This window comes from Ornithorhynchus anatinus, chromosome 11 (assembly GCF_004115215.2).
Source record: "Ornithorhynchus anatinus isolate Pmale09 chromosome 11, mOrnAna1.pri.v4, whole genome shotgun sequence".
NCBI classification, from domain to species: Eukaryota; Metazoa; Chordata; class Mammalia; order Monotremata; family Ornithorhynchidae; genus Ornithorhynchus; species Ornithorhynchus anatinus.
Window position 1 is genome coordinate 12565207 of NC_041738.1, and position 23490 is coordinate 12588696.

General features: G+C 67.0%; 2 protein-coding genes across 2 annotated transcripts; one reads left to right on the forward strand and one right to left on the reverse strand.

The window, feature by feature from the left end:
- Positions 1–714: 714 nt before the first annotated feature.
- PSMB3 (proteasome 20S subunit beta 3) lies at positions 715–5207 on the forward strand. Its single transcript, XM_029074493.1, has 6 exons — positions 715–797; positions 2281–2465; positions 2831–2938; positions 4185–4362; positions 4627–4721; positions 5075–5207. The coding sequence occupies exons 1-6, from the start codon at positions 795–797 to the stop codon at positions 5121–5123; spliced, it is 618 nt and encodes a 205-aa protein (XP_028930326.1). The 5' UTR covers positions 715–794; the 3' UTR covers positions 5124–5207.
- Positions 5208–7404: 2197 nt separating this feature from the next.
- PIP4K2B (phosphatidylinositol-5-phosphate 4-kinase type 2 beta) lies at positions 7405–18526 on the reverse strand. The gene is made up of 10 exons (XM_029075820.2): positions 18387–18526; positions 13777–13874; positions 13031–13127; positions 11266–11418; positions 10797–10943; positions 9884–9922; positions 9392–9505; positions 8676–8940; positions 8384–8487; positions 7405–7954 (listed from the first exon to the last, which is right to left on the reverse strand). The coding sequence occupies exons 1-10, from the start codon at positions 18405–18407 to the stop codon at positions 7874–7876; spliced, it is 1119 nt and encodes a 372-aa protein (XP_028931653.1). The 5' UTR covers positions 18408–18526; the 3' UTR covers positions 7405–7873.
- Between the last annotated feature and the right edge of the window lie 4964 nt (positions 18527–23490).

Consider the following 23490-nt stretch of genomic DNA (forward strand, 5'->3'; position numbering starts at 1 on the left):
AGCAAGCGCTCAATAAATATGATTGGATGAATTAATGGGTGGCTGGATAAAGGATGGATGGATGGATGGATGGATGGATGGATGGATGGATGGATGGATGGATGGATGAAGAATGGATGGATGGATAAAGAATGGATGGATGGGTGGGTGGATGGATAAAGATGGATGGATGGATGGATAAAGATGAATGGATAAAGATGGATGGATGAAGATGAATGGATGAAGATGAATGGATAAAGATGGATAAAGATGGATGGATGGATGGATGGATGGATGGATGGATGGATGGATGGATGGATGGATGGATGGATGGATGGATGGATGGATGGATGGATGGATGGATGGATGGATGGATGGATGAATGAATGAACTAGGCAGGCCCACCCCCTGGCGCAGACATTAGGTCGTCCGGCTCGGGCGAGGCGCCGGCTCTGCGCGCATGCGCCCTCTGGAGCCTGCCCCCCTCCCGCGCCGGGCCTCAGTCCTCCACGATCCCAGCAGGCCCCGCGGCGCGCGTTCCGTCTCTCCCTCCCTCCCTCCCTCACGGTGACTTTCCACTTTCCTCGGCGGCTCCGGCTTTTCTCCTCCCGCTGCTGATTGGTGCCCCGATCCGGCCCGGAGATTGACGGGCGCGAAGCCCAATCAGCGTCCCCGGCGTCGGGGGGGGCCCGCCTTCTGGCCAATTGGAGGTCGGGGGAGGCGGGAGCTGGGCGGGGAGGGGCCCGCGGGTCCGGTCCGGTCCGGAAGCGGAGGCCGCGGGCGGGGGCAGCTGCGGGGACCCGCCGGACGCCACCATGGTGAGGGGCGCGGGGAGGGAGGGGGTTTAGGGGCCACCCGGGGGGGCAACGGGGGGGGTCGTGGGGGGCGTCAGGAAACCGGAAGTGCATCCAACATGGGGGAGGGGGGGCGGCGGACCCGAGAGGGGACTGGGCCGGTCCTCTGGCCCATCAACGTGGTTTGGGCTGAGCGCTCACTACGGGACCCGCACTGTTCTGAGCGCTGGGGGAGATCATCGTCATCATCATCATCATCATCATCATCATGGTATCGGCTCAGCGCTTACCGCGTGCCAAGCCCTCTTCTAAGCGCTGGGCTTGATGATGATGATGGCGTCTGTGAAGCGCTTACTACGTGCCAAGCCCTCTTCCAAGCGCTGGGGGAGATCGTCATCATCATCATCATCATGATGGTATCTTTTTTTTAAGCGCTTACTACGTGCCAAGCACTCTTCTAAGCGCTGGGGGAGAGCATGATGATGATGATGATGGTATCTTTTAATCGCTTACTACGTGCCAAGCACTGTTCTAAGCGCTGGGGAAGATGATCATAATGATGGCCTTCGTTAAGCACACACTAGGTGCCAAGCACTGTTCTAAGCGCTGGGGTAGATAATAATAGTAATGATGGTGTTTGTTAGGCGCTTACTAGGCGCCAAGCACTGTTCTGAGCGCTAAGACTGTGACCCCCACGTGGGGCCACCCGATTTGCTTGTATCCACCCCAACGGCACATAGCGCTTAACAAATACCACCACCATTATTATTATTATTATTATTAGGTCAGACTCGGTCCCCGCCTCACACGGGTCCCTCAGACTTCACCCTCGTTTTACAGGTGAGGGAATTCAGGCTCATTCATTCATCCAGTGGTATTTATTGAGCGCTTACTGTGTGCCGAGCACTGTACTAAGCGCTTGGAAAGTACAGTTCGGCCACAGATAGGGACAATCCCCACCCAACAGGGGCTCACAGTCTAGACAACAAAACAAGCACCGGTAGCATCAGAAATAGGCTCAGAAAAGTGAAGTGACTTGCCCCAGGTCACACAGCAGACAAGTGGCGGGATCCGAACCCATATCCTCTGACTTCCAGGCCCGGGCCCTTGCCACTAGGCCACGCTGCCTCTCGGGAATGGGGGAGCGGGCAGCCAATGCCCGAGGAGTTGGGGCTGGAAGGGCGAATGGGGGTGTCCGTCGCTCCCTGAGAGTCGGGCAGCGTGGCCTAGTGGAGTCCGAAGGACCTGGGTTCCAATCCCGGTCCTGCCGCTTGTCTGCCGTGTGACCTGTCGCTTCTCTGTGCCTCGGTTACCTCATCTGTAACACGGGGGTTCAGACCGTGAGCCCTCTGCGGGACGGGGACCGTGTCCGACCCGATTATATCACGTCTACCCCAGCGCTTAGAAAAGCGCCTGGCACGTAGTCAGCGCTTAACAGATACCGTTAAATAAAAGAAGAAGGTTGCTGGGCCGAGGCCCGACACCGCCCCACGCTGTGTTCTTCCAGTCGATTATGTCGTACAACGGGGGGGCCGTCATGGCCATGAAAGGCAAGAACTGCGTGGCCATCGCGGCCGACCGGCGCTTCGGGATCCAGGCCCAGATGGTGACCACGGACTTCCAGAAGATCTTCCCCATGGGTGACCGCTTGTACATCGGCCTGGCCGGGCTCGCCACCGACGTCCAAACTGTGTAAGGGGCGGCCCCTGTCCCTCGGGTCCCCGGGACCGTCCCCCCCACCACCGGGCAGCCCCCCGAGATCCCGCTGTGCCCCTTCTGGAGAGGGCCGCCCGCTCCCTGGGGACCGCGGGTGCTCCCCGTTGTCCGACGCAGACCCTTCCCGCCGCGGCGGAAGCCAAAGCCCCCACGCCCGGTGCGAGTCTTCCCGGAGGGTCCGTGTTGCCCCTCAGTCTTCCCTTCTCCTTTCCCACCGTGCGGCCCGCCGAGGGGAAGGAAGCCCCGGCCCCTCCCCTGGATCTCCCGGGGGCGGGAGCCGAGAAGGGGGAGGAGGATCCTCGGCCGCCCGCCCTGAGGGGATCTGGGTTCCCGCCCCGTAGAGCCCAGCGCCTCAAGTTCCGGCTGAACCTCTACGAGCTGAAGGAAGGACGGCAGATCAAGCCACACACGCTCATGAGCATGGTCGCCAACCTCCTCTACGAGAAGCGGTGAGCGGGGGACGGCGGCGGGAGTCGCCGGGGAGCAGGCGGACCCCTCCCCGGCCGATGGATCCCTGTTGCGCCCGGGCTCGGCCCCTTCCCCGGCTCTCTGTCCCACGGCCGGGACCCCTACGCTTTGGAACGGTGCTTTGCCCAGAGTAGGCGCTTAACAGACGCCGTCCTTATCCTCGTTAAGCCCTTGCTCTGTGCAAAGCACCGTACTGAGCGTCGGGATCGGATCTCAGCCCCTCCTCCACATGGAGCTCAGAGTAGGAGGGAGAGCGTGTGTCGCCTCCCCATTTTTACGTCCGAGGTAACGGAGGCACAGAGAAGTGAAGTGACTCGCCCAAGGTCCCACAGCAGGCAGGGGGTGGAGCGGGGATTAGAACCTGGATCTCCCCACTCCCAATCCCGTGCTCTTCACCCTGGGTCACGCCACGCGGAGACTCGTTGTGGGCAAAATGTGTCCGCCCGCTCTGTCGTGTTGGCCTGAGCGCTTCGTACAGCGCTCTGCACATAATAAGCGCTCAAAAGCAGCATGGCCCAGTGGCGAGAGCACGGGCTTGGGGAGTCGGAGGACTTGGGTTCTAATTATGGCTCCGCCACCGGTCTGCTGTGTGACCTTAGGCGAGCCCCTTCACTTCTCTCTGCCTCCGTTACCTCATCTGGAAAATGGGGAGAATGGACGGTGAGCCCCAGGTGGGACGACCTGATTACCTCGTGCTTAGAACAGTGTTTGCCACACGGTAAGGGCTTAGCCGGTACCATAATGGCGATGATGGTGAGGATTATTCTTAGTAAATTCCAGTGTGACGAGGAGGGGGGTGGGTCAGACGGGGATGCTAGCTCTCGGAGGGGGTGCTGCCCATCTCTCAGGAGCTCTCGTGGTAAACCGAGTCCTCGGCCAGGAGCTGGCGGAGGAAGAGAGGGTGGGGACCTGCCCCCCTTCAGGAGACTGCCTGTCTGATGGGAGACGTAGAATAAGCCCAGATCTAAATAATATCGATCGGAAGCGAAAAACCAAGTTCGCGCGGTAACCTGTAAGGGTCTGAAGGTGATAGGGCTCAACGGGGTGGGTCTGGCGGGTGACTGGAGCCCGAGGGTTAATCTGGGGCGGCTTCCTGGAGGAAGGGCTCGGGAGGCGGCGGGGGGTGGGCCGGCTCAGGTGAAGGCCCAGGCGTCGGCTGACGAGGCGGGAGGTGAAGGTGGGGAGGCGAGTCCGGCCCCGTGACGCCCCGGCCTGGGCCGCCCCCAGCTTCGGCCCCTACTACACGGAGCCGGTCATCGCGGGCCTGGACCCCACTACCTTCGAACCCTTCATCTGCTCCCTGGACCTCATCGGCTGCCCCATGGTGACCGACGACTTCGTGGTCAGCGGCACCTGCTCCGAGCAGATGTACGGGATGTGCGAGTCGCTGTGGGAGCCGGACATGGTGAGTCGTGGCGGGGGAAGGGGCCCGGGGAGAGCAGGGCGGCGGCGGCCACCTCGTGTCCTTGTCCGGCTGCCTTCTGTTCCTGGGTCCGGCCCCGCTCTCTTGCCTCGGGACCCCTCCCCGTGCCCCGAGGGGGTCCGGGGAGGCCCTGCCGGTCTCTTTCCTTCCGGGGGCGGCGTAGGATGCCACGGTGCCGCCCCGGGGGAGGGGCCCGGTTCCCGCCGGGCGTTCCCGGGTCCCTGACCGCCACCGTGGCCCCCACAGGAGCCCGAGCACCTGTTCGAAACCATCTCCCAGGCCATGCTGAACGCCGTGGACCGAGACGCCGTGTCGGGCATGGGCGTCGTCGTGCATGTCATGTGAGTCGGGGTGGGGAGGACCCTCCCTCTGTCCCGTTGGGCCACCGCTGCGGTCGGGCAGTCCTCGGCCGGTGGGGGGGCCCGGAGGGGACCCGGAGCCGTCCTTCCTCTCCCCTTCTCGTCGCCGCCGAAGGCACGGGGCCACGCGACAGAACTCTCCTAGGCCCGGGGGACTAGGGGAAGGGGCTCACAAGGCAATCGGTGGTTTCTGAGCGCTTACTCCGTTCTAAGCGCTCGGGAGAGTACACTCCAAGAGAATAAGCAGACACCTTAAGTCTTTATGGGGTTACGGCCGGAGGGGCCTCCCGGCCAGCGGGCTTTGCCGACGACTCTTCTCTCTGCCACCTTTGCAGCGAGAAGAACAAAATCACCACCCGGACCCTCAAGGCGCGAATGGACTAGCCCTGACCGGCCGCTGCCCCCTCGCGCACTGGACTGCCCTGCTGCCTCCTTTTCTCTTTTATAAATAAAAATGTCTTGTCCGTAGCCTGCCGCGCTGGTCCTCCGGACGGGGTGGGGAGGCGGGGGGCTCCCCTGCGGCCCGCCCCCCAGGTCGAAGGCGGAGGGCAGCGTTTCAAAAGCGAGGGCCAGCGGAGAAGCAGCGAGGCCTAATGGCGAGAGCCCGGGCCTGGGCGGCGGAAGGAAGCGGATTCGAATCCCCGCTCTACCCCCCGCTGGCTGCGTGACCTTGGGTAAGTCACTTCACTTCTCTGAGGCCGTTTCCTCAGCCGTAAAATGGGGATACCTGTTCTCCCGTGCGGGGCCGTGTCCGACCTAATTAACGGGTATCCGTCCCAGCGCTCCGAACGGCGTCTGACCCGGAGTAAGCGCTTACCAGATACCGCAGAAAAAGGCCGCTCGCCAGCCGTGGGTCCGGACCGGAGGCCCGCCTCCCACCCCTTCCCCCCCCGGGGGTGGAAGGAAAGGGCGGACACGAAGGATTTGTGGCTTTATTTTTTTCTGTCGGAGATTCACCTTGTAACACGCATGCAGTTCAAGAACGGTAAGGGGCCCCATCTGGTCCCGACCCCCCGGAGGGCTCATAAGGGGGGCCAGGGGCGGAGGGCGCTGGCTCCCCTGCTCCCTCCCGCTACCTGGGCGGGGAGGGAGGGCGACGGACGCCGGCCTAAGAGCGGAGGCCAGGTCACTCCCCGGCAAGCGGCAAGCCCGGGCTCCTCAGGGCCCTGGAGGAGGCGGGGGCGTTGGGAGGACAGCGCGCCTCCCTTTCCGGAATTAACCCCGACGGCCTCTCCGCTGCCTCGCCCCTGACCGGCTGCGCTTCCCGATTCCCTCGCCCGTCGGAGCCACCCGCTCCGTCCGTCCCGGCCGGCTCCGGCGGTCACCCTGACCGCCGCCCGCTGCCGGGGCGGAAGGAGAAGGCGGGGGAGGTGAGGGCAAGCCCCGGGCGCGGGGCAGACCACGTCAAGCCGCCGAAGGGCTTGTGCCGACCTCCGCCGCGTGGGCGGCTCCGTGCGGCCTCCTCCCCCCCGGGCCCCGCGACCGCCCTCCCCGGGGGTGGGCCGAAGAGGTGGGCGAGAGCGGGGGGCAGCCGGGCTCCAAGTAGAACACCTCCGTATCATTTAAAGGACGGAACGAAAGAGACGACGACCGAAAACGAAACCAAAAAAAACCTGTATAACCAAGATTAATAGTTTTTAAATACTTGAGTTCCAAGAAGGACCAAAAACAAAAGATCTGAAAACAGCACAAAACAGGAAAGGAAAAACGTTAACAAATAAAAGTAACCCAACCAAGCCACAACCCCAAACACCTGTAACGTTCACCTGGCGGCTGAGACCACACGAGAAATACTGTCTAGGAACACCGAGCGTGTAAAAGCCCGCGGCTTGTAAACAAGATACCAAGGAGACGCTTCCGTTCGCCACGGCAGACACCCGGGCGGGACGTCTTTAAAGGGTAAAATCGCATTTACATTTGTACACACAGAATGGCAACACGACCAGAGACACAGGGGAGAGGGTTCCAATTTTCTAGAATCGAGATCGTTTTTCTGCACCTGATTGACCAAAGGGAGGTTGCGGGGGCGGGGGAAGGGGCGGGAGGGTGGGCTGCCCTTCCCCACCCCGTAGCCTCCGAGATCCCGGAGGAGAGGGGGTGGACGAGAGGAGCGGCTGCCCGCCCCAACGCCAACCCTCCCGGCCGCCTCCCGCCCCCGGCTGGCCCGGAGCCTTTCCGGGGCCGGTGGGGAAGGGGTTGGGGGTGGAGGGGAGCGACCCCAGGGGCTCCTTCCTGGCCCGGCCCGAGGCGGCCGGAGTTGGGACGGAGAGCCTGGGGAGAGGGTCCGGTCCGGCGGGGATGGGGAGCGGGGGGAGGCCGGGCTCCGCGGAGGACGGGACGCACCTCGGATGCGGCGGGGGGTCGGGGGGCCATCAGTTTGGGCGGAGGGAGGGAAGGTTCGAGGTTCGGAGGCGGGGTCGGGGGTGGACCGCCGTTCGGGGGGGGGCTTCCCCTTGGACCCGCCCCCCCCCCCCCCCCCGGCCTCCCCACCTGCAGCTCCGGGCTGGGAGGGAGGGGGAGGCGGGCACAGCCCCGGGCCGGGTCTGCCTGTACCGAGCCCGGCACCGACCCCGGACCGCTCCTCCCTCCTCCGTTTGGGGCTACCGGGAGGGACGGGGGGCTGTGGGCAGGGGGTGGGCTCCGAGCACGGCCCCAGCCCTCCCACCCCCCCGGCCGGCCCGGCCTCGTCTGGGGAGGCGGGGACCCCGGAGGTCGGCGGGGGGGTGGGGGGATCGGTGCCCCACAGACCGGTCTGTCCGGTCCGGCCCGGCGGCTCCCGGCACCGCCACCCTCGCTTCCTCGCTTCCGGGGGCCGGTCGGCCGAGCGGAGGGGCCGGAGCTAAAAACGGAAAGGACTTCCAAAGCCCCCGGCCCCAGGAGTGGCGGTGACCAAGGGGCCGGGGTCCCGGCCGGCCATCGACGCCCCTACGATGAAGTTTTCAGTGGGGTCACGAGGGAGGCGCACGCACGCACGCACACGCACACACACACGATACACACGCACACACATGCTGCTACAGTGTCCGTTTCAGTGTCGCAGGCCGCATTCCCCGCTGGCGGGTCCGCCCCCGCCCCCGGCCCCCTTCCCCCCGCCCCCTCCCCACCGGCCTCACGGCTGAACGAGGCGGCGGCCATTATGTCAGGATGTTGGACATGAACTCGTTGAAGCGTTTGGAGTACTGCTCGGGGTTCACCGTGGAGATCTCCGCCCCGGCCTGCAAAAGAGCGGACGGCGGAGGGCCCGCCGGTCGGCTCGGGGCCCGGGGCCCGGCCCCCGGCCGCCCCCCCCCCCCGGCCGAGCCGGCCGCCTCCGGGTCCGAGGAGCCCGGGCCCTGATGGAGGCGTGGAGTGAGGGGGTCCGGGGGAGCCCCGGCTCGGAGCTGGATCAGTCCAGGCCTCGGGGCCCGAGTCCAAGGGGACCAGCCCGGGCACGAAAACAAAGCTATTATGAGCCTCGGGGGCCCAGGAGTCCTGGAGCGGCAGCCCCGGCGGCAGCCCGGCCTCCTGGGGGACGTGGGTGGAGGCACTGTAAACAACGGCGGGGCGGGGTCTTCCCGCAGCACGGGTCCCGGGAGAGGGCGGGGGGCCGGGAGGGAGCGGGGCGCGGGGCGTCCCGAGCCTCGGGGGTCTGCGACGGGACTCACTCCGTGTTTCACCGTTTTGGCAGCGTGGGCGGCTTTCTTCTTGGCATCGTACGGCGTGAGGATGTCGATGATGGCCATGAAGTACACTTCCTTCTTGGGGGCGTCTGGACGGTGGGTGGAGGGACAGCCGGGTCACCCCGCGGGGGCCGGAAGGGGCCCCGAGAGGTCTCCCCGGCCGCCCCGGCCGCCCCCCCCCCCGTCTCCGGGCCGCTCGGGAGGAGGCCGCCCGCCCGGACTGGGAGGACCCGTCCCCCCGGCCCCGACCCCCTCCCGGGCGGGAGTCCCCACGCACTGTCGTGGCTCTTCATGGCGTAGACGTCCACGGACGGGTCGAACTCCCCGGGGCCGAAGAAGCGGGGGAAGTTGAGGAGGTTCCCGGGGCTGTCGGGGGGCGTCGTCCCGTAGGAGCAGAGCAGGGCCCCGCCCGTGCCGCCGTCGTTCTCCCACTCCTCGTCCTCCGCCCGCTCCTCCACCTCCATCTCCTCCTGCTCCGCCCGGTCCACGTCGTGGATGCCCACCAGCAGGCTGTAGTCCATGATCTTCAGCTGGGCCAGGAACTGCAGGGGTCGGCGGCGGGGGGACAGCGGAAGGGCGTGAGGGGGGCAGGGGGACGTCTGGAACGGCCCAGGGAGGCCGGGGTCAGCAATTTCCGCGTGACGGGAGAGGACCGGGCGACGGTCCTAGGCCGTCCGCCCCTTGCGGGCAGGGGACGCGTCTACCCTCTCTGTCCTACTGGACTCTCCCGAGCGCTTAGCACGGTGTTCTGCCCCCGGTAAGCGCTCGATAAATACCATCGAGTGAATGAACGAACTGATTAAGTCGGCCCGGGCCAGGGGAGAGAGGTGACGAAGGATCCCCCTCCCCTACCCCAATCCTGGCCCCCAGAGGTCACACATCAGGGGATGGGGGTGGGGGGTGGAGGGGGGGAGAGCAAGGAACCCGACTAGGGAGGGGGTGGACGGGGCTCGGGGAGCCCGGACCCTCTCCCTGCTCCCGGCGCATCATTACCTCCACGTCCCGTTTCAGCTTCTCCAGGAAATTCTTTTTACTGTCCTCCCCGACGTGTAACTTCTGCCCTTCGTTCAGGAAGTCGTTGTCCTTGAACGTGGGCAAGTCCTTGGCCTGGAGGGCACGGGTCGGGAGAACGGGGTTCTTCTCGTCCCGGGGCCTTTCCCTTCCTGGAGATCCAGGGGAACTCCCCCCACCCCTCGGGGGGACGGGGAGGAGGCCCCCGTGACCAGAAGAGTCCCACCCACGCCCTGATCCCGGAGGAGGGGGCAGGAAAGGGCAAGGGGGCGGGAGCCGGGCGGGACCCCGGGAAGAACGGATAAGCGCTCACAGGGGGAAGGAGGGCAAAGGAGCGGCTGGAGCCGGGTTTCAGGGGAGCGGGTCCGTGGGACCGGGAACTTGGGGGGGGGGGGGTGTCTTTGCGGTCTCCCTTCCCTGCCCCCGGGACGCCCCCGGGGCAGGCTCCTCGCCCCCAACCCCACCCCGGCCTACCTTCTCCTTGTCGCTGGCTTCCCTGGAGACGGTCGAACCCTAGGAGGAGAGGGCAAGGGGCTCAGGGGAGCTGGAGTCGACAGGGGCCACCCGAGGGGGGGAGAAGAGGCCGGGAGAGGGTGCGGCTTAGGGGCCGGGCCGGTGGGAAGGGGCCCCCGGTGACAGTGTGCCGTCATCTTGGATTTCCCTTCGCTCGCCCAAGTGGCCCAGAACCTCAGGGCCGCCCGGATACTTCTCTCGGCATCCCGGAAGCGACTTCCTGCATTAGGGGACATCTCCCCCGCCGGAAGGCCTGGGGCGGCCCTGTCCCGGCTCTCCCACCCACACCGGAAGAGGGGTCTCGCGCCAGAGGGAGAGGGGGACTGGCGAATGACAGACGGAGGCGGCCCGGCCCGGCCCGGCCCGGTGGAGAGACCCGATGAACCGAGAGTCTAATCCCCGCTCGGTCCCCGGCCGGGTGACCTCCAGTAGATCGCCGAGAGGCGGGGGTTATGATTCCCGTCTCGCGGGCGAGGAAACTGAGGCTGAGGCCCAAGTGAGGTCTTCCACTAGGTTGAATGCCCGATTGAACTTGAGGGCGGGGATCACGCCTCCCAGGTATAACGTATTCTCCCAGATACACAGTACAGCATAAGTAATTTTGGCACGACGGATCGATACAACAACAATAACGATAAAGATATTCGTTAAGCGTTTACTCCGGGCCAAGCGCTCTCCTAAGCGCTGGGGTAGACAGACGGTAATCGGGCTGAATACGGTCCCCGACCCCCGTGGGGTTCACAGTCTTAATCGGGCCGAAGCGACGAGTAGGAAGTTTCACGGACGGGTTCAGGGTGGTAGAGGCAAACATGGCTACGCGCTTGGGACCCCCCACTGGGGCGGCGGCGCCAACGGTTAGCGCCCGGAGCCTCACCTTGAGGTCGTACTTCCGGTGGACGGTCAACCGGTGGCTGAAGACGTTCCTGGTGACCACCATGTAGGTCTCGACGCCGTCCACCGTCAGGCGGTACATGCCCAGAAACTGGGGCAGGAGGGTGTTCCCGTGGCACTCCACGATGAACTGGCGGCCCGGCGGGGCAGAGGAGGGCGGGGTCAGGGGCCGGGGAACTCCCGGCTGCCACCCCGGGCCGGTGATCGGACACCGTGGGGCCGGGGGGGGGGGACGCCGTGCCGTCCGTGAGCTGACGTCCGGAGGGGCGTGGGGGACCCCTCGCCCCCGACCACGGAGGTCACCCGAGACCCCGGAGGGGGCAGGTGCCACCTGTCGCCTGCCTCGCGGGATCCGGCTGGGGACCCCCCCCGGCCGACGGCGTATCCTCCGACCGCCGCGGGCGCCCGGGGCCGGGGGGCGGGCGGGTGCGGGAAGGGCCTCCATTCCGTACCTGGTGGTATTTCTTGAGGATGTTGTGCATCTCGGCCACGTCCTCGCCGGACACCGCCTTGACCACGAAGCGCCGGTCGTAGGTGGTGAGGAAGCGGGCCCCGCAGCGGCCCTGGCTGTCGCTGTTCACGGGGGCGCTGCGGGTCACCGAGTTCTGCGGGGTCGACGTCAGACCCGGGGAGGAGAGGGACGGGGTTGGGGGCGGGGGGCACGAGGCGGGCCGGGCGCCGGCCGCTGCCGCCCGTCCCCACGCAGCCCCCCGAGCGGCCCCCGGAAGGTCCTCCCTCGGTCGGGGCCGAGGGGCTGGCGCTACGGTCCGTGGCTCCCCTCGGCCCCTCTCCCGCCCCGGAGTCCAGAACGAGGCGGGCCGGGCGGTGGGTGGGGTGAGCGGGGAAGAGGGGGGCCTTCCATCCCTGCTCGTGACCCGTGTCGGGGGGGATTTCCGGGAGTCTCAGAGAACGGCCCCAACCTCCCACCCCAGAGAACTGACCCCAGCTGTCCCCGGGCGGTCGTCTGGAGGCCGGAAGACGGTCAACGGGGACGGGCGGGGTGGCCGAAGGGGGCCTGGGGGGGGCGTCGGGGCTCACCTCGGGGGCCAGGGCCTCCCTCGGGCCAGGCCAGCCCACACCTGCTTCCCGGGCACCGCCCTTGGGCTCCCGCTGGCGGGTGGGATCGGCAGGTGGGGACCCTCCCCGCCCCGCTCCTGCAGCCCACGTGCACCTCCCCCCGGCCGGCGGACCCATGGGCCGGCAGGGCGGCTCCCTCCCGCGCCTGCTCTCGGCCCCTCCCTGCTTGGCGGTTGGGGAAGCCGACCCCAGGCCAACCCTGCGGGCGAAGGCCGGGGCCCGGGCCCCGCTCGCCGCGGCCCCCTCAGGCCGGAGCCCGGGCCCGCGTGGAAAGCCGACGCCCGGCCGAGGCGGTGGGGCACGAGGCCCTGCCCGGCTGTCAGGCCCGAGCCCGCCCTCCCCTGCTTCGACGCACTCCCCCGGCACTAGCACTAGCAAAAACGGGCAGTCGAGACCCTGCCCCGGCTGGACTCCGGAGGTCCAGCTGCCCGGGGCTGGCTCTGACGGGCGGGAAGTCCCTGGGGATTTCCGGGCACCCCGCCCGCCCGGCCGGCCCCCGACCGTCTCCACGGCCCCCGCCCGCGGCAGGGGGAACCCAGATGTGGGGGCCGGAGCCACGCGCCGACAATAGTAACTGCGGTATTGGTTGACAGCTCACTCCGTGCCAGGGACCGTGCTAAACGCCGGGGTTGATACACAGCCCCCGCCCCACACGGGGCTCACGGTCTCGAGCCCCGTTTTCCGGACGAGGTAAGTGAAGTGACTCGCCCAAGGTCACACAGCCGCAGATGAGCGGCGGAGCCGGGGTTAGAACCCAGGTCCTCCCGTCTCCCGGGCTCCATCCGCCGAGCCGCGCGGCTCGGCGGGCCGACCTTCGTGCTACGGGGGGCGGTGGCGTCCTGGGGCCTTGGCCGGGGCCAGCGGCCGCACCACAGCCTCCGAAGCGAGAAGGGGTCTTGGGCTTTACCTGAGGCTCCTCCCTGCCGCCGGGGTCTTGCCTTATCTGCTCTAAGCAGCCTCTCGACGTGCCCTTTTGAGACAAACTCCGAAGGAGTTTCAGCGGGGGCCCGGGCAGAATCCGGAGGGGCTCTCATCGACCGCTCCTCACCGCCTGGGCTCGGGGGGGAAGCCCGCCCGGGTCAGCCCGTCACGTGCCCAGGGTGGGCCGGAAGCGCGCCCCGGGCCCGGACCGGTCCTCACCTGATAGTCCTGGTCGTCGATCCCGAAGCGCTCCCGCAGGTTGCGGAAGACCATGGGGCAGTACTCCTTGAACTTGAACCGGCTGGGGAGGTTCTCCCTGCAGACAGGCAGGGGATGGGCGGACGGGGCCCGTCCCGGGGCGTCCTCCCCCGCTCCTCCCTCCCGCCTCCACCCCGGGCGGCCCCCCCGGAGGGGCGATCCGCTCCGTCTCCCCTTCTCCCCCCGACCCGCAGAAGAGCCGGCCTCGTCCCCGATGCCGGGGGGCTGGGGGCCCCCGACCCGCAGGAGGGGCCGCGAGGGAGGAGCTACGGGACGCCCGACCGTCCGTCCTGCCCCGGCTGCGAATCTGCGGTGCAGAGAGAGAGAGATCCCACGCTCCAGGGTGGGGCGGGCCCCCCGCCGCGATCCCCTCTGGACTTACATCCCTGCTGCGGGGGAGCTGGGTCCGTGGCCAGCTGGCGGGAGGGCGGCCGGGTCACAATCCTGACCCGGGTCCGGCCCAGGGGCTTCCTGGCTCTTCGGGGTCAAAGTAGCTGCTGGAGTTCTTGGCATCAAACGTGGGCCTCCCCCCCGACTCCCCACTCTCCACCCTCCCACACCAGAGTCACCGGGGGGGGGCCCCCGGCGGGGAACCCGAGGGCGGAGGCGGCCGGGGGTCGCCCGGGGCGGGGGGGAGGGGCCGAGGCGACCAGAGGGGCGGCGGGGGGGGGGGGGGGGGCGGGGGTCTCCGGGCCCGGGACACTCACTTGTTGAAGAGATGGTTGTCCACCTTGATCTTGCTGTAGGCCTTGAAATCGTCCGGCATCAGCATGACGGGAACCGGGACGTTGCTGAGCTCATTGATCTGGAGGGGAGGAGGGCCGGGGGTCGGGACGGAGGACGGGCGGGAGGCCGGACGGACGGGAGGCCGGAGGGAAGGGGAGGAGGGGGGTCGGGGGCTCGGCGGGCCGGCCGCCCCGGCACCGGCGTTTTGCGGGGGCGACCCGGCAACGGGGTTGGTCCTTAAAGCGGAGATCCCGGGCGACCGCTTGGAACTAGAGCCGGCCCCAGACTGTCCCTGCCGTGCGCGATCGGCACGGCCTGACGGCGAGAGCCCGGGCTCGGGAGTCAGGCGAGGGACCTGGGTTCCAGCCCCGGCTCCGCCACCCGTCTGCCGGGCGACCTGGGGCGAGTCCCGTCACTTCTCTGGGCCTCGGTTACCTCATCCGGAAAAGGGAGATTGAGACCGCGAGCCCCACGGGGGACAGGGATCGTGTCCAACCCCATCACCTTGTATCCGCTCCAGCGCTTAGAACAGCGCCTGGCACAGAGTCAGCGCCCGACAGACGCCATCGGCGTTATTAGTATCGTTACCGCTATTATTATCCGATGCCGCTTTCGCAGCTGGGAGCCCCCCGCACCCACGGCCCCCAGACCCGCCGTCCTCAGCGACGGTCCCTTCAGGCTCCCCCCAGGCTCGTCGCCCACCAGCGGGACCCCCACCCCCTGCTCTACTTTGATCCACGCTGCTCCGTCCCGGGGGCTCCCTGGCTGAGTCTAGAATCCACTCACTGTCGTATTTATTAAGCGCTTACTGTGTGCAGAGCACTGTACTAAACACCTGGGAGAGGACGGTACAACCATAAACGGTGACATTCCCCGCCACTGCGATCTACAACGCTCCACGCTCGACGGGCAGTGTGGTCCCGCGGGTACAACACCGGGCCTGGGAGTCAGAAGGACCCGGGTTCTAATCCCGGCCCCACCACTGGTCTGCCGGGTCAACTCGGGCACGTCACGGCCCTTCTCCGGGCCTCAGCTCCCTCATCTGGAAAATGGGGATCGAGACCGTCCCACGTGGGACGGGGATCGGGTCCCTCCCGATTCGCTTCTATCCACCCCAGGGCTCGGTACCACCATTGATGTTATTATTATCAGAGCACTGCTGGCAGGGCACTGCCCGGGGGGGAGGGGGGGGGGTGTCGGCCTCGGGCCTGCAGAGGAAGTCGGTTTCCCAGAGCTGGAGGGAGGAGGAGGGCGGTGGGGACGGCGGAGGTCGGGGGGAAGAGTGGGGCCGCCTAGGAGGCGACGATCCCCGGCCACCTACCCCCGGGGGGCCGCGTCGGACCCTCGCGTCCTGCCCGCTCCCCTCTGCCCCTGGCCGCGCCCCGGGCTGTCCGGCTGGCCCCTCTCCCGCCCCTGCCAGGGCTCTCCCTGGACGTCGAGGGCTTCCCTTTCGGAAGCAGCTCGGCCCAGCGGAAAGATCCCAGGCCCGGGAGCGAGGGGACCTGGGTTCCGATGCCGTCTCCGCCCCTTGCCCGCTGTGCGACCCGGGGCGAGTCTCGTAACTTCTCGGTGCTCAATTGACTCATCTGTAAAATGGGGATGAAAGCCCAGCTCTGCCGCCCTTTTAGACTGGGAGCCCCAGGTGGCGCGGCTTAGAGGCAAGAGCACGGGTGTGGGAGTCAGAGGACGGGGGTTCTAATCCCACCCTGCCTGCTGGGTGACCTTGGGCAAGCCACTTCACCTCTCTGTGCCTCAGCGACCTCATCTGTAAAATGGGGATTGAGAGACTGGAGCCCCACGGAGGACAACCCCATCACCCCGTATCTACCCCAGCGCTCAGAACGGGACTCGGCAGATAGTAAGCGCTCAACGGACACCCTAATCATCGCTATCAATTGTTATATCTGACCTAAATTCGCCGCAACCATCCCATCGATCAGGACAGCGCGTGGCCCGAGTCAGAGCTTGGCCAATTCCACTTTATCCCCCTCTCAGGCCGGGTCCTCCAGCCACCCCTGACTTCAGCACGGGGCCCACGTCCGGGAGGGAGGGAGGAGGGAGAGGGAGCCAACTGTCATCCCTGGGGGGCGAGAGGCCCAGAGAGGTCAAGAGGCTCGCCCCACGTCACTCGGCGAGGTAACGGGGCCAGAGGGGCGGGGGGGGGCGGACGGACTCCCGCGGTTTTGGCCGCCGAAGGGCCGCCGCGGGTCCGCCGAAGCCGGGGGGCCGCGCCGGGGCGGCCGGCGGGGTCGCGGGTGGGAGCCGGCCCCCGAGGGAGACCCGGGTGGCCCGCGGCGCCGGGGGAAGCCGCCCCGCGCTCCAGGACGGGCCGACCGAACCCGCGCCGTCTCGGGGGGCCGGCGGAGAGAGGATGCCCGGGGATGGCCGCCGGTCAGAGGGACCCGCCCCGGAGCTCCAAGAGGGCGCGGGGAAACCGAGGCGGGGGCCGGGCCGCCGGCGGGGGGTGAGGCGGCTCCCCGAGGGAGGCCCCGTGACCGGGCCAGGGCCCCCACCCCGCGCACACGTGACTCACACGGAGAGCGCTCAATGAATCCGATCGAACGATCGAATCTTGGGGTGGGCAGACTCGGCCGGGAAAGAGGTCGGGATCCGGGGCTCCCGTGTCCCCGCCTCTGGGTCCCGCCCGCTCCGCGCCCCTCCCAAACTGACCTCCGGGGCCACAGGGCCGGCAAGGGGAGGACCCGGCGCTCGGCCCGTCCGCCTGGGCGGGCCTCTCGGAGGCCCCCCGGATGGCGTCTCCTCCCGGCCGGACCCGCCGGGCCGCCGGCGTCCCGGCCCGCTTACTCGCGGCGGCGAAACCGTCCCGGCCGCCCGCCGCCCATCCGTCCGCCACGCCGGCGCGGCGCCGTCTTCCCGGGGACCCACGGTTCGTCCGGCAGACCAACGAAAACCCACTTCCTCGCCCCGGCTCCTCGGGAGACCTACGGGTTTCGGGGGAAGGGGGCACGGGCGGGTCGCCCGCGGACCATTTCCCCTAGCTGGCGTCGATCTGACCGTCTCCTCTTGGGGACCGTAAGCTCCCTGCGGGCAGAGAACGGGTCCGCCGACCGACCATCGTGTTGGGCTCTCCCGAGCGTTCGGCGTAACGCTCCGCAGACAGTACGTGCCCGGCGACTACGAACGACCGATCGATGGGGCGGCCGGCGTGGGCCCGGCCGGCCTGAACGGCGGCTACCTGGTTTCCCCGGGGCCTGGGCACCCTCTCCTGCGAGGGGGGGAGGGGGAGGGGGCAGGAAGGGTGGGAAGGAAGAGGAAGGGGAGGGAAGAGGGCAGAAGAAAGGGTGGGAAAAGGGCAGGGGGGCGGAAGGGGGCAGGGGGGCAGGAGGAGGGCAAAAGAGGCGGGAGGAGAGAGGAGGGCAAAAGAGGCGGGAGGAGAGAGGAGGGCAGAGGGTAAGGAGGAGGGAGGAGGGGCAGGAGGAGGGCAAAAGAGGCGGGAGGAGGGCAGAGGAGCAGCCAGAGGTGTGGGTGGAGGGCAGAGGGGCGGGAGGGGGGCTAAAGAGGCAGGAGAAGGGCAGAGGAGGCGGCAAGGGGGCAGAAGAAAGGAAGGGAAGAGGGTGGAGGGGCGGGAGGAGGGCAGAAGGGGCGGACAGGGGGTGGAGGGGGTGGGAAGGGGACAGAGGGCTAGGAGGAAGGCAAAAGAGGGGCGGGAAGAGGGCAGAGGGGCCACCGAGAGGAGGAGCGGGGGTTTAGGACTCCCAATCCAAGTGCCAAGGCGTCACTGGCAGCGGACCCGCTCCTTCCCAAGCCCCGGGGGCCCGGGCCGGGTGGGCCGGGCCCGGCCTCGCCCCCTTTCTGGGTTAACGGCGGGGGTCGGATGGGGAGGTTGGGGGTCCGAGGAGGAGGAGGAGGAGGAGGAGGAGGATGGGGGCGGCCTCCCGCAGCCTGTTGCTCGCAGGGCAAACCCCGCCGGCCCCGGGGTGGGAAGCCGGGCCGGGCGGGGCGGTCGCTCCTTTCCAACGTTGGCGTGGCCCCCCCGGGCTCTGCCTCGGCCATCCCCCTGCCTCCGGGCTCCGAGGACAAAGACCCCGCCCCGGACCCCCGCCCCGGGACCCGCCGCAGGCCTCCGCCTCCGCCTCCCGGGGGGGGGATAGAGGAGGGGGGCGGGCAGATGGGTGGGGGAAATAGAAGAAGGGGCGTGCAGAGCGGGGGTGAAGAATAGAGGAGGGGTCGTGCAGAGGGGGCAGAGATAGAACGGAAGGGCGGCGGTGAATAGGGGAGGGGGCGTGCGGGGGTGGGGGGAGGGGGGAGAGAAGACAGAGGAGGGCAGCGGGGAAATAGAGGAGGGGGCGGGCAGATGGAGAGGAGACAGGGGAGGGGCCGTGCAGATGGAGATGGGGGAAAGAGAGGAGCGGAATGCGGGGCGGGGGGGGATGGAGGAAGGGGCCTGCGGAGAGAGGAGGCACAGAGGAGGGGGCGTGCGGGGGGGGGGGGGAAATAGGGGAGGGGGCGTGCAAATGGAGGGGGAATAGAGGAGGGGGAATAGAGGAGGGGGAATAGAGGAGGGGGCGTGCAAATGGGGGGAAATAGGGGAGGGGGATGCGGGGGGGGGGGGGTCAGGCCGGGCAGGTACCGTGTGGTTGGCGCCCCACATGAGGACGCTGAGCAGCGGCTCGCTGGCCCGAAACAGCTTGACTTTCTGGCAGACGAAATGCTTCTTCTTCGTCTTCGTCTTGCTGGCGCTCAGCGGAGGAGCCGCCGCCGCCGCCGCCGCCGCCGCCGCCGCCGCAGGAGGAGCCGCCCCCGCCGGAGGGACCGGGACGGCGGCGGCGGCCCCCGGGGCGGCTGGCGGAGGCGGAGGCGGAGGAGGAGGCGGCGGCGGAGGAGGCGGCGGGGCTCCGGTGCAGTTGGCCGCCATGCCCACGGGCGCCGCCGCAGCCACGGCCACGGCCACAGCGCGCCAGCCGCCGGACGGCGGGACCCGGGCTTCCCCCCCCCCCCGCGCCCCGTGGTTCCGCCCGCACCGTTACCTCCGCCCCCCCCCCGCCCGCCGGCCCGTGGTTCCGGCCGCCCCGCCTCCTCTCCCCCGCCCCCCCCCCCCGCCGGGTGGGTGGTACGGCCCGGCGACCGCCCCTCCTCCTCCTCCTCCCCCCCCGCCCCCCCCCGCTCCTGGGAGGAGAGGCCGAGGGGGACGCCACGGGGGCGGAGCCACCCACCGCCGCCGCCGGGAAGGAAGGAGGCGAAGGAGGGAGGAGACAAGGGGGCCCGAAGCGCCCCCTCCCCCCCCACCCCTTGGCGCCCCAAGATGGCGGCCATGGCCGCGGCGCCGAGGGAGAGGGGAGGGCGGGACGTACCATCTGCCCCCCCGGGAGGGGGGGAGGCTGGGGCGGAAGGCCGAGGGGACGCCCCCCTCGCCCCGGCGGCGCGTGGACCGCTCCACACCCCTGGACGTGGGGCGCGGCGGGCCACGCCCCCCGGCGCTCCTGGCCAATGAGCGCCCGGGGCCCGCGGCCCCGGACCAATGAAGGCCCGGGACCCGCGGCCCCGGACCAATGAGCGCCCGGGACGCGCGCCCTGCCTTTTATCAATGGGCTCGGCCCTCCCCGCCCCCTCCAGGGGCCCATTCATTCATTCACTCACTCATTCATTCATTCACTCATTCGTATTTACTGAGCGCTCACTATATGCCGAGCACTGGCCCAGGCGGGGAGGCGGGGGGGCGGGGGGGGGGGGAGTCGCCGGCTGCTGAAAACCCGCACTGCACGGAGGGGCGCCCTCTTCTTCATTCTAATAAGAATAATGTTGGCATTTTTAAGCGCTTACTACGTGTCAAGCACCGTTCTAAGAGCTGGGGCAGATACCGGATAATTAAGTTGTCGTGTCCCCCCACCCCCCCCACCCCGTGGGACTCACAGTCTTCATCCCCCATTTTACAGATGAGGGCACAGGGAAGGGAAGGGACTGGCCCAAAGTCACCTAGCTGATAAGTGGCAGAGGCGGGATCAGAACCCACAACCTCTGACTCCCAAGCCCGGGTTCTTTCCACTGAGCTGCGCTGCTTCCCAAATGCCATCGTTATCATCCTTCAATCCTATTTACTGAGCGCTTACTGTCCACAGAGCACTGCAACTAAGCACCCGGACGGGGAGTCAGAGATCATGGGTTCAAATCCCGGCTCTCCCACTTGTCAGCTGTGTGGCTTTGGGCAAGTCACTTCACTTCTCTGGGCCTCAGTTGACCTCAGCTGTAAAATGGGCATGAAGACTGTGAGCCCCCACGTGGGGCAACCTGATCACCTTGTATCCCTTCCCCCCCAGTGCTCTGCACACAGTAAGCGCTTAACAAAGGCCAACGTTTTTATTAATTTACATCCATTCAGTCATTCGATCGTATTTATTGAGCGCTTACCATGTGCAGAACACTGTACTAAGCGCTTGGAATGTGCAATTCAGCAACGGATAGACGATCCCTGCCCAACAAGAGGCTCACCATCTAAAGACAAGTCCGCAACAGATAATAGTAATAATAATGATGGTATTTGTCAAGTGCTTACTGTGCGTCAAGCACCGTTCTAAGCGCTGGGGGAGATACGAGGTAATCAGGTTGTCCCACTTGGGGCTCACAGTCAACCCCCATTTCACCGATGAGGTAACTGAGGCACAGAGAAGTGACTCGCCCAAGGTCATTCATTCATTCAATCGTACTTATGAAGCGTTTACTGTGTGCAGAGCACTGGACTAAGCGCTTGGAATGTACAGTTCGGCAACAGACAGAGACGATCTCTGCCCAACAACGGGCTCACGGCCTAAATGGGGGAGACGGACAGCGAAACAAAAACGTGGCCAGGCGTCAATACCGTCAAAACAGATAAATAGAATCCCAGGTCACACAGCAGACAAGTGACCTAGAGTTCGGTATTCGAGGACCGCCTTAAAAAAGTCCCGTCGTTGGGGCAGGGATTGTCTCTCTGTGTTGCTAAACTGTACTTCCCCAGCGCTTAGGACAGTGCTCCGCACACAGTAAGCGCTCAATCAATACCATTGAATGAATGAAAAAGTCCCCTACCCAGAGTCTCATCAAGACTGAGGGCCAGAGAAAACTGCAGAAGGCCATCGATCGTATTACCCGGGGGCCACCTAGTCGAGATCTGGCTAGGCCACAGAGGGCAACGAGGAGAAAGAGGGGCAGGGCTGCGATCCGTTACAAAGTTCCCCCGAAGGCTGGGCTGTGTGGTTTGCTTTTTCCCTCCGGACCCACCGAGAGCCAAAGTGACCACAACGTAGGGCCGGAGCCGGGCTGCCCTGACCCGGAGGGCCCAGGCCGCGCTGTGGTTTCGCTGTCCGCCATCAGCTGCTTGTCGGGCTCCCCGCTGCGCTCGTCTACGGTGGAACGAGCTGGGAGGCGGGCCCGCCGCGGACCTTGGCGTGGGGCTCCCGCTTCTCTGAGCAGCGTTCTTTCCCCTGGACTGTCACTGCCTTTCTCCAGTCCATCCCCTCCCGAAAAAATCAATAGCATGTAACGCACGCCCACTTGCGCAGAGCTCTGTAGTAGGCGCTTGGGAGAGCACAACGGAATCGGCAGACGGAATCCCTGCCCTCGGGGAACTCGCCACCCCGTGGCTATCTATTCTGCGGCCTTTCTACGGTGTCATTCTACTCCTTGCAAACTTCCAACGGTCACCCATTCCTGCCTGCATCAAACAAAATCTCCCGACCCTGGGCCTGGGCATCAAAGCATTCGATCACCTCTCTCCCTCGACTCTCCTCCCACTCTGCCCCGGAGCATACTCTTGCGGTGTTTTCCACCTGACTCCCCGTTCACGGTCTCCCTCCTGCCAGGAACAACCTCCTGCTTCAAACATTTCCCAGTTCTCGGAGCCCCTTCTGAAACTCTGCCCTTTCCACGCTTTCCCTGCCTCATTTTTCTTCACCCCGGACCGTAAACCCTGTCTTCCCTTCAGACCCTAAGCTCCTGGAGGGCTGGGACCCCCATGAGACCGGCACAGGCATTTAATAATAATGATAACATGAATAACATTAATAATAGCAGCTGCGGTATTTGTCAAGCGCTTACTAAGTGCCAGGCACTGTGCTAAGCGCTGGGGGAGACCCAAGCAAATCATAAGCCCCTACGCCCAGACCATACCCACCACATACCCCTCTTCACACCTAGGTGCTCAAAACCACCGTTGGCCCTTGGTCAAACCCTGTACTTTCCCCAGCGCTCTGTCCGATGCTCTGCACAGAAAGTGTTCAATAAATACCACCGATTGATACAATCTAAGCACTCGCTTTTCCAGATCTTCCCTCTCCACGCCTGCTCTGTCACCTCCTCCTCAGTAGGGAGCGTGTCTTCGAATTACCGTACTCTCCCGCGATCTTAATACAGTACCCTGCCCGGGGTAGACGTGCCGGCGGACACGCCCGTCGTTCGCGGGACGAGGGTCTAGACACTCCCAACCCAGTAGCTGGGACCACCCGGAGAGGCTTTGGGCCTGGCTCCGCTTCCCACTGCCGCCAATCCCCTAAAAGGGGCCGTCCGCAGCCGGCGGACGGGAGAGGAGGCCGGCGCCGCGGAAAGCCGGCTCTCCCCGGTGAACCGGCCCCGAGCCCGGCTCAGACGGGACGGTCTCGGGTCCGGCGGGCCTCGACTTCCCGTGGTTCAGATCGCCGGCCCGTGGGTCGTCGTCCTTCCCCGACACGGAAAGGGCCGGACCGTCCCCGCTGGCATCCCGGGGCGGGGATCGGACAGGACGGTGAGCTCAAAGCGGCCCGGGAGAGCAGACCCGGCGGCGCCCGACCTTCGGGAGCCCGGGACCCGCCGTTCTGACTCTCCGGGCTCCCCCGAGACCAACGGCTCCGACCCGACGGGCCGTGATTCACCACGAGGACCGCCGCGGGGCTTCCCCTCGACGACATCCGGAGACTCTCCGAGGCCCGGGGCGGCCGGACCGGGGGACGGCCCCCGAGGCGAGGGAAGGGCCGAGGCGCGGCCGTCCCAAGTCCCGGCTTCCCGGCCTGGGGAGCCGCGGATCTCGTTCGTTCGCGGTGTCTCGGACGGGTGGCTGCCAGCCGGTCGGGGCCCGCCCTCGGGGCTGCGCACGTCTATCCTGAAGGGTTGCGGCGGGGCCGAGGCGGGCTGCCCGCCCGCCCGCGGTGCCGGCCGAGCACCGGGGACCGCGGGGCCACTTTTGAACGCGGGCTTCGTCGCGGACGCGACTCCCGCGATCTAGAGGGAAGAGGAGGGGGAGGAGGAAGGCGAGTGGCTCCCGGCGCAGGGTTGGAACGTATCAGAGTCCCTCGAAGAACGGGGGCCGGTGCTGTAAAAAAATCCTAAGGCTTTAGAAAAATTTATTCCGACGTACCTCGGTACGTCTGCCCTGCCGTACGTAAAAAAGGTGGCTTTGCTCACCTAGCCTGGGGGGGCTTGGGGAAACGCCTTCCCCCTCCCTCCGTCGTCCCCCGGGGCCTCGCCCACCTCTTTCCTCCCGTGAGCGAAGCCGGGCGGGGGAGGAGGGAGGACTCCCCGTCGGCCCGTCTGGAAAACCCCGGGGGCCCCGCGGCGGGAGGAGGCCGGGCGGCCCGGCGGGGCGTCCTCGCCCCCCGACCGCGGCCCCGGTCCCCCCCCCCCCGGGACGCCCGGCGAGCCCGGCCGGCGGCTCTCCCCGCCCGGACCTTCGCGGCCCCTCTCCGGCCGGGGCGAGAAGGTTCATTTCCAACAGCGGCGGTGGACGTGTC